At 47.7% G+C, this 17038-nt stretch overlaps 1 protein-coding gene across 1 annotated transcript; it reads right to left on the bottom strand.

Annotated features, from left to right (window-relative positions):
- Positions 1-8976: 8976 nt before the first annotated feature.
- On the bottom strand, positions 8977-15242 carry NOBOX (NOBOX oogenesis homeobox). Its single transcript, XM_087434650.1, has 8 exons — positions 15206-15242; positions 12775-13326; positions 12279-12385; positions 11815-11927; positions 11463-11548; positions 11009-11240; positions 10360-10640; positions 8977-9615 (listed from the first exon to the last, which is right to left on the bottom strand). The coding sequence occupies exons 1-8, from the start codon at positions 15240-15242 to the stop codon at positions 9314-9316; spliced, it is 1710 nt and encodes a 569-aa protein (XP_087290776.1). The 3' UTR covers positions 8977-9313.
- Positions 15243-17038: the final 1796 nt, after the last annotated feature.

Genomic DNA, 17038 nt, shown 5'->3' on the forward strand with positions numbered 1-17038 from the left:
TTTCCAAGGGAGCAAGCCAGTGAGGGTGGGAGTGACTACCGATCCCTGCTGCCTGGTGAATGAGTCATGGGCCTGAGGGCAGAGCCTCTACAGGGAGGGGCCAGTCTGGCCCACAAAGTTCCCCAGGAGCTCCAATGGGCAGATAAATATCTTCCTGGCAGTTTACCTGAGCATTTCAAAGAGGCAATTATCTCTGAACAATGCAGATGGAAATCCAGAAGTAGAGTGGGAGCTGGTCAGTTGATTGCACTGAGTGAGATGGAGGTTCTAAATCTGCTCACAGACTGAGGGGCTCCCGAACGCCAGGGAGAAAGTTTAGACTCTTCTGGAAAGGGTGGCTGAGAGGGATAGACCATAGGATACTATGGTAGAGTCCACAAATCCAGCAAGAGAGACGTTAGCCATCACAGAAGCAGATAGTCCTAGGGAGAACAGGAAAATGCAGAAGGCAATGGGATGAAAATGCAGAAGGTTGGGACGCATCTAGCCAGTTTTAGAGTGTTTTATTATGGAGCCCAACTTGTAGTGGGGATGAGAAAATCATCCACTGTTGGAGTGGAAAGAACTCTAAAGACCTTTGTGTCTCACACCCTCACTTGTCACAACGGAGCCTGGAGGAGGGAGATCATTTGCCTGATGTCAATCAGCCACTTATAAACCACAGATTAGAACAGCTTGATGTTCACCTCTAGAATTTAAGCAAGTGGTTTGCTGAGTTTGTGCTCATCACAAAAGGTTGAAGGTGACTTGTCATAAAATGCAAAGATTGAGCAAACAGAATATGTATAGGCAGGTTATTTTGGAGAGAGTGTGAGGAGCTGGTGGTCAGACTTGTGGAATTGTTAATAAGCAGGCTTGGGTGATAGAATTGAGCTCGGCCAGGCAACAGACTGGAAACAAAGGTGAGGTGTGGTTTTCGCAGCCATTCATCATCCTTGCACGGCAGGGCCTTAAAGAAGTGGAGAGTCAGATAATGTGGTGTGTGTGTGTGTAAAGAGGTGGCCGTTTAGATTTAAGGGAGAGAAGTACAAGAGGATCTTTACTAGAAGACAGAATTTATGCAGAAAAACTGGGCTTCCTCCTTGAGCTAAAACCATACCGGCATTAACAAATAAAAAAAAGATGAAGAGTTTTCCAGCTGAAAATGAAGGAAAATGAATGTATAAAATTTTTTTTTAAAACATTTGACAGTAGTCCTTTAAATTGGTTCTGGGAACATTTTTTAGTTCACTGGGTAAGAAAATATACCTGATTTCACCAATTCAAATAATTAAGAGTTATAGGAAGTAACAGAAAGTCAAACCAAAATGAATACAGTCACAAACTGCATAATGACGTTTCAGTCAACAATTGACTGTATATACGACAGTGGTCCCATAAGATTAGTACCATAGAGCCTAGGTGTGTAGTAGGCTACACCATCTAGGTTTGTGTAAGTACACTCTATGATGTTTGCACAACGACAAAATCGCCTAATGGTGCATTTCTCAGAACTATTCCTGTCATTAAGCAACGCATGATGGTAATGAGCAAGAAGGTGAAATAAAGAAGTGGGCAAATTGGAATGCTTGGAAACATTATATGCTTGTTATTGACGGTAGCTCAGAAGGGAACTCTGGAAAACAGATTGCGTCCGTGGCAAGCTGCAGGAATATGGATTGGGGCAAGGGAGCCGAGTAGGAGAGGACACATCGGATAGAATTAGATGGAAAAAATGCCGTGAGTAGCAGCAGGGTGAAAGTGCATCAGAAAGGACCATGGAATCTCTGTGGGTGGAAATTCCATTCTCAGATAATAAAACTGTGGCAGGAGGAATGTTCTTGAGGCAACTTGACCAGAGTAATGAGACTAAGAAACAAAATGTGAAAGCTACAAATGAAGATGCAGAAGCTATAATGCTGAGGCAGAAACCAACTCCTCTGGGCCTCCATATTTTGTAAACCGTATTCCTAGATGCCTAGGCTCTAAAACCTAGGCTCAGTTTGACATTCTTTCCTCCCTACCCACACAATTCTATTCCATTGATTTCTTCCTAGCATTGCTCACATTGATTGCTTCTCTCTTGTTTGTCTACCACTATTTTAGTCTCAACACCTCATTCCTGGACAAGAGAATGACTTCCCCGTTGGTCTATCTACTCCTAGATTTCACCTGCAATCTCTCTGGAGGAGGGCGCTGTAATAATCTCAAATTTGGCTGTATCTTCTTTACCCTTCTTATTATCTGCCAGGCAATAAGTCTTGTCACAGCTGGCCCCCACCTGGCCACCCAGCTCCCACTCACCCCCTCCACCTCCCTCCCTTTTTCACATTGCTCCTACACACACTTCACTTCTCCCTCTGACTGTTCTTCTCATATGTTCCAATTCCTCTTCCAGTTTTGGAACATGCAGCTTCCTGTTCCCTTTCACCACTGTTCTCTCTTCCCTCTTCTGTCTCACAACAATGTCCCTACTTCTTTTTAAATCAAACTAAACAGTACTGAGTGTTTATTTAAATACAAGCCTGGGGTCTTGGAAGGATTTGATTCTAAATCTAGTCTAGATCACACCCATTGTTTGATGACACCCACCCCCACCTTCTGAACTTCCTTATTATCTCCCTTTAAAACTATCCAAATACATTGCTTCCTGGAGTTGGCACCTCCTGACAGAGGGTTACATCCTGTCCAAAATTTATGTCTTTTGTAACTTTGGGAAAATACACCTCTCTGAGTCTCAGATTTTCACCTGTCAAATGAGTAACACCTTATGGGATTGTTGTGAAATGAAATTACCTATTAGAGAGCTAGATACACAATCGATGCTAAATAAATGGTTATCATCATCATTAGTATTTTGTCTGAGGACCGATTTCTGGGTAAGGTAAGTAAGCTATTTCAGGTCCTCATGGGGTCTCATAAAACACACAAACACACAAAATTGCCTATCATTAATAGCCTTTGACCTGTTAAGGCTCTTTCAGTTTTTTAAATGATATAGGCATTCAGGAAGAAAGACTCTTGTATCTGCATTTAGTGAGATGGAAAATAAAATGAACTCAGAAGACTTCTATCTAGACTTGGCTAAGGCATTCTTAGGAAATCATTTCAGCCTTAGTGTCCTCCTCTGTAAATTGAGATTATTATATCTAATTTGCACAATTATTTGTCCAACCTCCTCTGCAGACTGACTGACCTAGTTGGGCTTCTGATTCCTGCCTCATCCGGCTCCTCCAGCTCTCTCCTCCTCTACTGTCAGGCCTTTCCTTCCCCATCTCAACGCCACCTTTCCTTCAGCCCCTTTCTCCTTTTCTTCATTGGTGTCTCTGTGAGTCCATCCTAACGCCCTTTCTTTTGCTCTTCCTGAGCAGTTTGGCATGGTCTCTTGATCTCCGCTAGTGTTTTCTATGCTGAAGAGGCCCAGCGGCAACCATTAGTCCTTATCTCTCTCACAGATGCTAGTTCCATATTTTTCTCCCTAGCCATGTCCACCCAGAAACCACAGGAACTTCAGCCCCAACATACACAAACAAAATGGTCTCTTTTCCCCAAATTTGCTCCATCCCCATTATTTCCTTTCTCAATTGTCAGCATTTCTTAGTTACTGAAGTCTTTGTCCTCTTCTCTGTCTCTTCAATTCCTTTCAAGTAATTTTCTATTGCATTATACTAATTCTGGCTCTTAAATATTTCTCAGATCTGGCCTTCTTCTTTCTTTACACTGCCTTACTCTGGGCTCTTATCATCTCTCACTTACACTAATTCACTAGTCTTGTCTCGTTTCCCTCCATCTCCTCTTTAAGCCCTGCCATCTCCATTTGTCTTTCTAAAATACAAATTTGGTCAAGTCATGCCCCTGAGTTAAAACTGCCAGTGCCTCTCTAATCGCCCAAAGAATACGCTCCAACATCTTAGCATTGTGTTTGAGGCCTTTCCTACTCTCCTCTCACCACCTCATCTTTCACCACAGTCCCTCCAATGGCTTCTTCTACAAACAAATCCAGCCACTCTGAACTTGTCCCTAATCGTCTTTCCAATCTCAATGTGCTTACACTCACTATACCTTCTTCCTGAAACACCTTTTCCTCCCCTCCCTGCTTTTCCAAATTCTACTCTTCCGTTATGCGTAATGCCTCGAGCTCCGAAGCTTTCTTAGCCCCAGCAGACACGGCTGCTCCACCTTCTGGACTTCTGTCACACTTTGTTCTCATGGCTGGTCCTGCACGGCATTGCCCCCTGTACTGTAAGAGGTAATTTGTGTTGTCAGAGTCCCCCACAAGACAGTCAGTTCCCTGACAGCTGGAAAGACATTTTATTTATCTTTGTATTCACTCAGTACTGTAGATGCCTGTAAATCTCCATCCAATGACAGAATGATTGTCTGCCTTTATTTCTCAGGACTTTGTTATGAAACTCAAATGAAAGAGTATTTTTAAAAGAGCAGTGTAAACTAAAATACAAATATAAGAATACTAAACCTTCCAGACTGTCCCTTAAACTAAAATAACACCACTTCCTGGTGAATGAAGGAGATGCCTCACTTCCCGGAAGTCAGATTTACTCTTAATTAATCAAGACTATTCACTTGGAGTGGAATCAACAAAGGCCAAATTATCTTTTGCAGCCTGTTTTCCTGTGTTCTGTTTATGCAAATGTTGTTAAAATATACATTTAAAAATAAATTCTAATGGACTATCTCGGAAATATATAAATAACTAATATAAAAAATTTAGCTAACAGGAACAGAAAATATAATAGGAATCCAACAGATTTCAGAGCATTTTTTTTAGACCAGTGTGGAGCCTGAATGGAGGGTTATAACGGCAGGAGGGAGGAGAGTACCAAATGAACTGGGTTTATGCAATGAACACAGGACTGCTCAGGAGCCTGAACTGGAAGAAAGTTGAGTAGAGATACAGAGGCCGACTCCTGGACCATCTCTATCTGAATTGCAAAGCTATCATGGATCCTTAGCAGAGCGCTACAACTAGGGTTGCCAGATTTAGCAAATAGAAATACAGGACAACAAATATTGCAGAAAGCATACTTATACTGAAAAATCATTTGTTGTTTCTCTGCAATTCAAATTTAACTGGACAGTCTATATTTTATCTGGCAAACTAAGCTACGACCCAAATGACTTCACTATGTTTGAACCTGATATTAGTGGCTCTAGGGCGTTTTGGAGAAAGAATTAGCATGGACTTTTTTGTGTGTGTGTGAGGAAGATCAGCCCTGAGCTACCATCCATGCCAATCCTCCTCCTTTTTTTCCCTTTTTCTCCCCAAAGCCCCAGAAGATAGTTGTATGTCATAGTTGCACATCCTTCTAGTTGCCGTATGTGGGACACGGCCTCAGTGTGGCCGGACAAGCGGTGCGTTGGTGTGCGCCCGGGATCCGACCCCCGCCGCCAGTAGCGGAGCGCGCGCACCCAACCGCTAAGCCACTAAGCCACTAAGCCACCGGCCGGCGCCCAGCATGGGCTTTCTTACTGCAAACACCCAGAATGGTTTAAGGCCACAGTGAAACTGGTGCTAGATTGCCATCTAGTGGAAAAATTGTGATCATGAACGCTTAAGCTGGAGGGATAGACACATTTTTTTCCGGAGTCTGCAAGGAAGACTCTAGCCAACTGCAAAGCCCTGAGGATGCGCTGTTGAGAGGGTGATGATATCAAGAGGATGGGGCAGGGTGGGCGGGGGTGGAGGTGAGGTGGAAGGAATGCTGAAATGTGCTGGCCCTGAGATCTAAGAACAGGAGTGCCCTGCCTGTGGCTTCCCAGCAAGCAGAGACTTGGCTCCCTCACTCCAACCACAACCAAAAGAAAAGTGAGAGCTAATGGTGAGAAGCACACCATCCTCCAAATGAGGATGGCCCAGAGGGATGTGGAACTATTCAAAATGAAGTTCTGCAAATGTAATCCCAGATCATTATAATGAGGAAGGAAAGAAGTCATCCAAAAGGTAACAATGTGGCTACAAGCTCAGATTTTTTAAAAGGGCTGAAAAGATGTAAAAGTTAAAAAGAGGCACATACTGGAATTCCAAGGATAACCTCTCAAAGGGTGAAGCCCAGAAGAAACTTGTGCTACAAAACATGCTCAAGACCAATACTAACAGTAACACTAGCAGAGATGATAATAAAACCACCCTTGGAACAGGAAGAACAGGGAAAAGAGAATTGTATACTCCTGGAGACAGACATTACAATGTTAACATAAAGAGAGCAGAAGCACTTAACTCTTAGTGTAGCCTGTCTTCTCCAGAACGGAAAATAGTCCAGAAATTAAAAGCATTGGACAAAAAACTTAAGATGGTCTTAAAACCCAGACAAGAGTCTTGTAGCTGATTTAAATAATTCTATTTTTTTTTTTCCAGAGCAGAAGATCTCTAAGATTTAACAGAGGGAATTTTTCTAATCTTCAAAGAGATGATTTGTAGAAACTAAAGGAGGATAAATTTAATGTAATATTCTCATAAGTTTCTACAAGAGATTATTGAAAGATGTTTTATCAATATTTAGATAAAAATTATCATAAAAGACAATAAGTGTTCCCCAAGAAAAAGCCATGCCAAACTCATCTATTATGTTTAGGTTTACAAAAACATTAAATTATTGCAGTGCTATAAAGAGAATATTTTATTGTAGTGAGTCATACAGCAAAGTTTTTCCCAAAATCCTTTTCTAAAATCCTGGAGATCGCAAAGAATGGCCCCATTATTATGAATGATAATATAGTTAAGGAGGACTTTTAGCTAGTTTAACTCTCTTCTCAAAAAAGTGCTCATTAATGGAGTATTTTCAAGGAGGGGTATCAAAATATTGTGTACTTCCTTATATTCTGTTTACTAATTATAAGCTACTTGATTATAAAATGTATAAAACATACTGATCAAATTTGCAGAGAGAACAAAATTGCATAAAATGGAAAATGTTATATAAGGACTCCAAATCATTTTAACAAGCTCAATAATGGGCTAAAATTAACCAAATGAAACTGAAGAAGCAATATAAATGTCAATTCTTCGAATACAAAATTAGAGAAAATTGCTTTAAAACAGCTTCTGTTAAATGACCTAGGGGTCGTAGTTGACAGTAAGTTTATTTTGGGCCAAGAATATGAACTGGTTGCAAAAAATAAAGCCAATTCCTCTCTAGAAAACATTAAGAAAAAAGAGTGTCCTATTTGGTGGAGGTGACAGCCACACTGTACAATGCAGTTGATCAGACTGCATTCAAAGTTTCATCTCTGGCACCACTCATAAAAGGGACATCCATAAACTCATATTCATTTGAAAAGAGGCATCTAGGGTGGTAAAGAGCCTGGAGACCAAGCCACATGAGGGCAAGGCTTTGAGGAACGACTTTGCAATATTAGATTTATTCTTTGTAGCACAGAGAAAGCAAAACTCAGATCAATTAAACAATATTGACTTCCTCCTACTAGAAGGAAGAACTTTATAATAATTAAAGCTTTCAGAAATTCTATAGGCTCTTGTGTAAGGGTTAGCCACCCCCTCCTCTGCAGCATCCCCTGGAAAATCAAGACTGAATGATCCTCCCCCAGGAGTCGGGTAGAGGAGATTCCTGCATTTGTCAGGAGGTTGGACTTGTCAGCCTGTAAGCTTTCTTCCACCTCTAGGATTCTATGCTTCTAAGACGTTGTCACCATTTTCTCTTTGTTTGGTCTACCATGCATTCTTAATTATCAATTAACTCGTTTTGTTTTTAGTATACGATTAGATTGTCTAACACTTTTTAATCTAAGTGTTGCCTGTAAACACAGATCTTCAAGTATATCACCCTTCAGTTCTTGGCTTTAGATGTCTACACTGTTGCATTTGCTCCACACCAGGGTGCTACTAATCTGAGTGGCAAGAACCTGAACCAATTAAGATCTGGAGGAGAAAATATCCAGCCTCCCCAGGGAGTTTTGAAAGCAACAGAATGTTGTGGTGATGGATGGAAAGAGAGGAACAATAGCATATAATTGAACGGTTATCATCTTTCATCTTTTCCCCTCATGTCTGCTTTTAGGCCGCTCATTTTGTGGGCTTCATGAGACAGAATGTGAAAATAAAAGATCTGTGAAATGTATGCTTTAAAAGACCCAGTTATATGTCATAATACAAGACATTTAACACTTTCATGTATACATTCTAATCCCTAAATTAAGCCTGGCTATTACAATACTTGAGTGGCAATGAGAGATGATGGCTAGAATACTAGAGCAGGACTACTAAATACTGTTGGTCTATAAAGCCCTCCACAGATACACGGACATGTGTGTTTGTGTGACTAAGGAGTTTCTTCTCCATTTCCAACTATTTTTCCTTTTCAGTTCTTATGGGTCATAACCCTGGAACTATTGTGATGGATATAATAATTGCTTATAACACAAGTTTTTGAAAAATATTATATATTTTCCGATAATCATAGCATTTGGAGGTTCACAATGGCACCCCCTACACCCCCCCAAATGCACAGTGGTTTAGATCAATAGCCCTCAAATCCTAGCTATTTGGGTGCTGTAGGGCCATCAGATGTGGGGTGCTAAACATATATATATATAAAAGCATCTTCCTCTTGGTGCTCGCTCTTCTCATTCCCACCTACCCCAACCCCCAAAAAAAGAGCTTTGAGGAAATAAGTTATGGTTCACACACGAGAGACCTGACCTAAAATATCCTTGGGCTTCTCTTGTAATCGTATTGCTACAGGGCCCAAATACCAGAGAGGCCCAGGCTTGAGTTTGCTCAGGTCCAGTCCTGAGTTTGGGAATAGAACATGGTTTAATGGCAGAACTAAAGACAAGGCCCAAGATGCCCAATTCCTCCCCCAGCAGGAGAGATGGGCCCAGGGAGGATGCCAGGCTCCACATGATCATGCCCAATGGACACCTCATCCAGGACGCACAGGACTACATCAACCAACCAATCAGCTGAGTGGAAGGAAATGGAGCTTACTGTGAGCGGGGAAACACATTATTACAGAGAGAAACCAAAGAGTAGACTAGTTTATTGCTTACAATGGACACTCTGGCTCATTTGTCTAGCAAGGAAAGGAAACAACACAAACTGATAAACATTCAGAAGTAATACAGCCATCCTCTGTCTTCAGGACCACCATAAAGAGGTGTGGAGAAAAGGGCAGGGCCAGCCCTCTTCCTTCTCCAATCAGTGTCCAGCAACATGAGCCCACACAGGGGGAATCCGCCGACTTCCACCGCAGGCAACAGAATCCACTGTCGTTCCTAACACTTCAACTGCCATCTCCCCACTGGCACCCCAACACTCTCTCACGGAGCAGCCTCTTTTCTCTCCTCAGCCCCATGACTAGGGCCTATGGCTGTTCTTGTCTTCCTCTCGAACCTCCTTGGGTGCTGAGGGCTGCTCCACAGAGACAGCAGGCTGCTCCTCTTGGGCCTTGCCGAGTACAGGCCCAGTTCCTGGTCTGGCCCCTTCAGACAGCCGGGTGAGACCTGGAGAAGGCTGCCTGCTCGTAACCTGAGCACAGGAAGCTGGAAAAAGATTGGAGAAGTGGCCATCGCCTCCTGGGGGGTGCCCCAGAGCAGGTGGACAGAAGGGACCGGGGAAGGGCAGTTCTGGCAAGCAGGGGTCATTCCAGGGGACTGTACCTGTGGGGTCAAAGTGCATAGGAGAGATTAGGCAGGATTAAAGATATCAACCCCAATTCAACATGTTCTGTGACAGAGTCCCCTCCCCCCTCCACAGAAACCCAGGTTAGGACCCCATGCAAGTCTGGGTGAAATCCCAGCATCAGGTGCTCCTTCAGGACCGGGCACGCTCCTGACTCGAGGTCCTGTGGTTCGGGAACATCAACACAAAGTGGACCATGGGTCAGGCCAAGTGTCCTCTCACACAGGCAGCAAGCAGACCAGGAACCAACCAGACACCTCTTTCTTCTCTGTCTACTGGAATTTAGTCTTAAGAAGATGGTTGCTTCCAGGATTGCAGAGATCCGAGTGGTCTGTCAGAATACTAATATTGTTGCCATCTACTCTGTGCCAAGGACTTCACTCATATTGTTTCTAATCCTCATCAAATTCCTCTATGATATGGCAATATTACTCCCATTTCAGAGTCCAGGAAACCGAGACTCAGGAGAGCTAGTAACTGCTGAGCTGGACTTCACCCTTTGGTTTTCCTAACTCCAAAGTTCTCTTGCTGATTCTCACTCTGCTCTGCAGCCTCCAAGACACTTGAGGAAGAAGAGCTTCACAGAGACAACCAGGGGCCAGAAAAAGTGATTCCCTCACCACCCTGCCCTGCCTCAGCATTTCCTCCAGCAAATGAGGCTCTCTGTCCATTCCCACCTTCCTCAGTCACGAAGGGCACCTTCTCTTCCAGCCCCAACTCACTCATGTTCCCAGCAGGTGGCTGCAGCAGGATCTGCCCTGATGGGGGACCTGGGAAGTAGCCCTGCGAGGTACCCCCATTGGGGCCATAAGGCAATGTGAAGAGAGAGTCCTCTGGCAGTGGAGGCGTCAGTGAACTGGGCACGTGGAAGGGGAAGGGATGCAGGTATGAAAACTGGGGCTGTGGAGCCTGGGGGAACTGGAACGGTCCCGGCTGGTTGCTTTGTTGGTAGTCCTGGGGTTCCAGCTCTTCCAAGTATGAGCAAGTGGGTGGTGGCGTGACACTGTGGGGGACAGACGAGTATTTCGTGAGGCTCAGGCGTGGCATCCTCATTCCTACCACACAATAGGTAAGTCCCTCCCCCTCCCCTCCTCTCCCCCTCACCTCCCCTCCCCATCTCCATGACCCCAGACTTGCTGCCTCTTCTCCGTCCTCTTCCTCCTCCTAGCTTCTCACCCTCATTCCTGCTCTACCTCTGTGATATCCTTGATCCTTCCCACCCCAAATCCACTTATCCCTTTAATCCTCATTACATTTACTACTCCCTGCTTCTCACAGCTAACTCTTTCCCGTCCCAAGCTTCATCTATCTTTTCTCCTTCTTTACCCCTCCCAAGATAACTCAACTGCCCACACCCATTAAATTCCATACCTTGTCCCCCAGGACCCACAGGGGCCATTCTTGTGGCTGCTGTCACTGTCAGGAGTATCCACCAGCATAGGCATCAGTTGGGGGGTGTGGACAGGGCCGAGGGGAAAAGGAAGGTTGGCTCTTCGAACCGGTGGGGGGCTGAAGAGTGGTGGGGTCACCGCCGCCCTCTGAGCACCCTCACTCTGTTGGGTTGGGGTCAGGGTCTGGTCAGACATCAGCAGCATGGGCGGCTCTGGGAACAGAAATCAAAGAAGCATTGTAAGAGTAAGAAAATGCGGAGGCAGATTTGGGATTGCTGGATGGTAGAAGTGTGCCATACCTGGGTCCCCCTGAAGAGGCCCCACTGGTCCAAAACAGTGGAGAGCTTTGGTCCACTCCCACATCTATCGAGAGAGGACCCTCTGTCTTCCTAGCTGCCATATCCCTCAGATAACCCTCAGAAGGGTCAGCTCACCTGGAAGAGTATCCAGAGGGGGCACCTGAGGGAAGATACCAGGCTCTGGGTCCATGGGCACAGTCGGTGGCAGCTCAGCTGCAGAGCTAGAGGCAGACAGAATAAAGATTATAGGTCGAGTGGTCCCTGGATTTAGACCACAGCCTCAGTGCAGAGAAAAGGACACCGGATTCCCAACTCTGCCTCCATGCAAAGCAGTGGCAGCTTCCTGACCCCATCTAGCCAAAATCCCTCTAAACACTAACCAACAACGCCCAGCCTTCCAACACTCTCTCCTTCTAGACCCCAGGATCCCAGCTTAGACCCCACCTCCCACCTGCAGGGAGGATCCAGGAAGAGGGGCAATGCTTACCTGAACTGACTGCTGGCAGGGGTAGGGGCGGGCCCTGCAGGACTGTCCTTATTCTCCTTCCCATTCAGTTTCTCCACTTTTCGCCACTTTGCCCGGCGATTCTGGAACCACACCTGCAGGGGAGAGACACATGAAGAGCTTGAGAAATGGGGTAGAGACTAAGACTCAGGTCCTGACTGTCACAAAGTGAGCTACCTGACTTCAGAACGTCATTTCACCACTTTGCTTCCAATGCCTCTCTGTCAAATCAGTTTTATAAAAAGGTTCATCGAGATAGCCTCTGAGATACTTTCCTCTTCTAATATTCTAAGGCTGGAACTGTATGGAAACAGGCAAAGACACAGCTAGATCCGAGACCTCACTTCACCCCTATTCAGGGAGACGCTGGTACTTGGTCTGCTCTTTGAGAGTTCCAAGCCGCAGATTCTCCTCCACCCCGCAACCAGTTGGCCAGCTCCCTTTACCATGATGCGTTGGGGGGTGACCCCCACCGTCTGGGCGATCTCCCGGCGCTTATCACTGTCTGGGTAGTGGTCTTCTTGGAAGATCCTTTCTAGCTCCTCCAGCTGATCTGGAAGAAAAAAATTCGAATGAGAACAACCAGTGATGTGGCAGCAGAGAAAAAAGACAGATGCCTTCAGGATGGGACCACTGTCTTCAACCCAAGGGCCTTCCCAGAGCCTTGCAACTAAATTCCCCATTGGGCTGGGGCCTCTGTCTCCTGGGCTTTGTGACAGGTACTAACCTGGTCCCAATTTCACTTTCTGATGAGGCAACCTAACCTTCCCCTCTGAGGGTCAGAGGCCGTGGCGCTGCCACAGGTCAAGAAAGAATCCCGGACAAGGTGACAGACAAAACTACCCACACTCGAGTCTCCTGGGGCTCCGTTCTCTGCACAACTCACCTTCCCTGGAGATGACACCAGATCTCTTAGGTTTCCTCTCACTCGCAGGGACTTACCTGAGCGGTATAGTGTTCGAGTCTTTTTCCGAACTTGGCAGGTCACTTCTGGGGGCCTCTTCTTCTGGTCTGTGTTGTGGCTGTTTGGGGCCAATGTGCTGAGGAGGTTGGACAGATGGCAAGGTCCCCGGCCTGACCCACAAGGCACTGGGTTGTGTGTGCCATGGGCTGAGTTAGTGGCACCAGGAGATGATGTGGAGGCCAAACCCACGGCATTAGGCTTTTTCTGCTTATTGGGGGCTGGAGAGCAGGGCCTCTTCCCTGGCTTCACCTCTCTCACCGGGAGGGCGCAGCCTTCCCCCTGGGGCTGGGGCCTAGGCGGGGCCAGAGTTCTGTCTTTGTGGAGAGCCCCCGAGCCAGTTGGCTGGCACACTCTCCCAGCATCAGCCCCAGTTAGTTCCCCAGGGGCCTCTGACGGCTTCTTCTCCCAGGAGACAGCGCAGGAGAGGGGTGGTTCCTCATCCGGGGCACCCTGAGGGTGGGGGGCTGAACTCCGCAGTGGTTTCTCCTCCTTCAGCCCAGCAGCCAGGGGCTTGCCTCCACCTTCCTGGCCTGTGGAGAGCCAGCAGGCACTGACCTTAGCACCAGGGAGAAGGAAGAGCCTGGACTAAGAGGATATGCTGCTTCCCGCTGGGCAACTGCTCTCCTGTTTGATCTTAAGCTTTACTTTGTCCACTTATCAAATGGGGTAACAATTCCAGGCTTACCTTCCTAACTTGGCTATTGTGAGGAGCAAATTAGATAATCCAATTGCTTTGAAAAATGTAAGCAAATATACGCAAGCATAAGGGGTTGCACACATACATAGACGGTAGGAGAGCCTAATTTGGGGAGCACTCACTCCCTGTGAGCTCCCTGGTTTTTTCCAGACACCAGGAATGGGAGTTTGAGGAACAGGTATCTGTTTAGGTCTTTCTAAGAGGCAAATGTTGGGACAGGGGGTGGACTGGGAAGAAAGAAAGAGATGGAGATTCTGCTTGTTCCCAGACTGGATCTTGGTCCTGCTGCAGATACAGGCAGTATCACTTAGAGCAGGGACCAGGCAGGATCGGATGGTCTCCAGACGAACAGGCAAGGACATCAAAGGAGCTAACAGGAATGAACATCCTCACCTTTCACAGAACTCACTCTGTCCCTGCCAACCCTCCTCATCCCCATACCCACCCCCAAACCCCTCCCTGCAAAGCAGAAGCTCGCTCAGGGGCCTTAGACGCAGGCCAACCCTCTTTTTTTTTTTTTTTCAATTTTATTTATTTTTTCCCCCAAAGCCCCAGTAGATAGTTGTATGTCATAGCTGCACTTCCTTCTAGTTGCTGTATGTGGGACGCGGCCTCAGCATGGCCGGAGAAGCAGTGCGTCCGTGCGCGCCCGGGATCCGAACCCAGGCCGCCAGCAGCGGCGCGTGCGCGCACTTAACTGCTAAGCCACCGGGCCAGCCGAGGCCAACCCTCTTTTACAGGTAAGGACGAGTGACTCACCTGGCACTGAAAGTCCTATCACTCATCCTCCAAGTTGGTTGGACGATGAGTGGTTCGAGCTACGACTGGTTCATCAGGAGCTTACCATGTCCCAGGCACTGTGCTAAGCACCTCTCAAAGACCAGTACAGTATACATTCAATCCCTGAGAGGAGACCTATTAATATCTCATTCTAACAGATGAAGAACTAGGGATTAGAAAGTCGAGTAATTTGCCCCAGATCACACAGCACAGCGCTCTTAACCACCATGCCGAGTCCTTCCCAGGCTCACCAAACCCTCTCCAGTTCACCTCTCCACTTATTCATGACCCCCAGAACCCTCAGCTCAAGGAGCTGCTTTATCATTTCCAAGTAAATTGGAATCTTTTTAAATGGATGCTACCCAGTGACTAAGAGCTATTGTTATTTTAATAAAAATTGCATGAGATATAATGTCCTAAGGAATGACTAACAATGTGTCAAGGAAGATGGATGGTCGTGGGGTAAGGTGTTTTGTCAAACTGTTTCCTAGGGTACACTTTAGACCTGACTGGCAGGAGGGGCCTGGAGCTGGTGGAGAGGGCGAGCAGGCCTCCACAGGGGAGAAGGGGCACGGCCAGGTGGCAGTATGAGGGGGAGGGCCAGAGTGGTTTTACAGCATTTCAGGAGAGCTTGTAGCCTAGCAAACCTGGTACACAGCAGGTGCTCGAGAAATGCGACATATTACAGTGCTACGCCCACGTAAGAAAGGTGACTGGTGTCGGAACCTAGACCAGAATGGTCCTGGGACTCCCGGGCCTGCGTTTTCTCCTCCACGTGGAGAGTGATCCAACCCCAAGGATGGAGGGTGCGGCGCTGTGGGCCTCCCTAGCACCCGGCCCACCCCAGCCCCTCGGCCTCCCCAAGCTCTAGAGTCGGCTGACACCCACTGGCCGTGTGGCCAGAGGCCCCCCAGACCAGCCCAGGCGCTCACCCCGCGGTTCCTGGCGGGGCTCCCGGGTGGGTCCCATGGCCCGGACTCCCTCCGCGGCTGCTCAGCCCGGCTGCACAGGCGCCGCCTAATGAACCTCGCGGGCCGGCAGGTGTGCGGAGCCCGCACGCGCGGGGAGCCCGAGCCCGCGCCCCTCACCCGCGCCGGGCGAGGCTGTCCCGGGACCGCCGCGTGGGGCAGCTGCACGGCCCGAGGGCCTGGGGCGAGGCCCGCAGCTCCCGCCCCCGCGGCCAGCGGGAGGGCCAGGTGCGGGGCTGGGCCGGCGCCCCTCCCCAGGCGGGGGCGGGAGCAGACCTCCTGGGGGGCCGGAGGCTCGCCCTTCCACGGCTAGGCTCGGTCCTGGGCCCCGTTGGTAATGGATTTGGTCGTGGCTTGAGGCTTGGAAGCAGAGACCCTACCCTTCCCTGCGAACTGTGGAAGGCGACCTCCGGAGCCACTTATCAAGGGAGCCGCGGACGCTGGGGCGTCCCATCTGTCTCTCGGCTGCTCACTGAAGTTTCTCCAAGCCTCAGGGTTCATGAGCCTCCCAGCCCCCCGTACTGATTGAAGGTCCTTAGAGCACAGAGCTGTCCTCGGTGACTGAGAGCAAGCTGAAAGAAGCCACTACAAGGTCAACTCCAGGAGGTGCGAACTTCTCCGGAAGGACACAACTGCGCAAGCACGGGAGGCCGCGGGTAAACCCAAGAAGGTACCGGCTAGTCAAGGATTTGTCACCGTGTCTCCCCCACCTGATGTCAGTTTTATTCTCTGAGAATGAAGGGGAGTCTCATAGGGGAGCTCTCACAGGGGTGATCTTTATGATTCCTAGTTCATAGACTGTTTCTTGCCTTCTTTATAAAACAGTTTCAGAATTTAAAATTCTCATCGCCTCTTCCCTACATCTGCCCGAGAGTGGGAGGTGCTGGTCAACTTGAAACAGGTGCTTGGAGCTGGGGGGGAGGGGGCACAAGTCCAGAACGGATTCCAGGTGTTTTGGTTTTAGGATGTAAAAGACTCTGGACACCACATGCTTTCATGCTGTAATCACTTATTGGTACATTTTCTTGTGCCATAAATTCCTTTGAGGGGCTTGGCCTACCCGTGTGGACTTGGGAGAGTTGCAAGAGTTTTAGTTCTTTCTGAAACATAAAAATATAAGTGGACTGACTTCGTGACAGTATGATCAAAACTTTAGACATCTGACGTTTCTTTCTAACTCCTTCTATAAGACTAATATCCTCCAGTAAACGAGGGGTTTAGAAATAGGGCCCAGTTTCTCAGCTACCTATGAAGCGTTCTAGGCCAGGTGAGCAAGGAGGGGCGGGCCGTGAAGTTGCTTTCTGCGTGAGAAATCAGAACTGTTTGGTGGTGACATGGTTGTAAGTGGAATACAAGTCTGCTTGATTAAACACTTATAGGACACCTACTGTATGCCAGGCACTGTGCACAAGTCATTTCCTTGCCTGCAGATGCTTACTGGTAGGGAGGGGATTAGAAGAGTAACACAAGTAAATGGACAATGTCAGTACAACGTGGTCAGTGACGAGTCAGAAGCATGCGCAGGCTCATGAGCACAGAGGAGCAGGAGCCTCTCCAGGACTAGGATTGCGGGGTGGGGGGGGACGGGGAGGGACACAGGTAAGGCCTTTGGAAAGAGTGACACGAGGGCCGGCCCCGTGGCTTAGCGGTTAAGTGCCCGAGCTCTGCTGCTGGCGCCTGGTTCGGACCAGGGCGCGCCCCGACGCACCGCTTCTCTGGCCATGAGGCCGCATCCCACATACAGCAACTAGAAGGATGTGAAACTATGATGTACAAGTATCTTCTGGGGCTTTAGGG

The sequence above is a fragment of the Ceratotherium simum genome, chromosome 1 (assembly GCF_057802395.1).
Source record: "Ceratotherium simum simum isolate JZ-2026a chromosome 1, ASM5780239v1, whole genome shotgun sequence".
Classification (NCBI taxonomy): domain Eukaryota; kingdom Metazoa; phylum Chordata; class Mammalia; order Perissodactyla; family Rhinocerotidae; genus Ceratotherium; species Ceratotherium simum.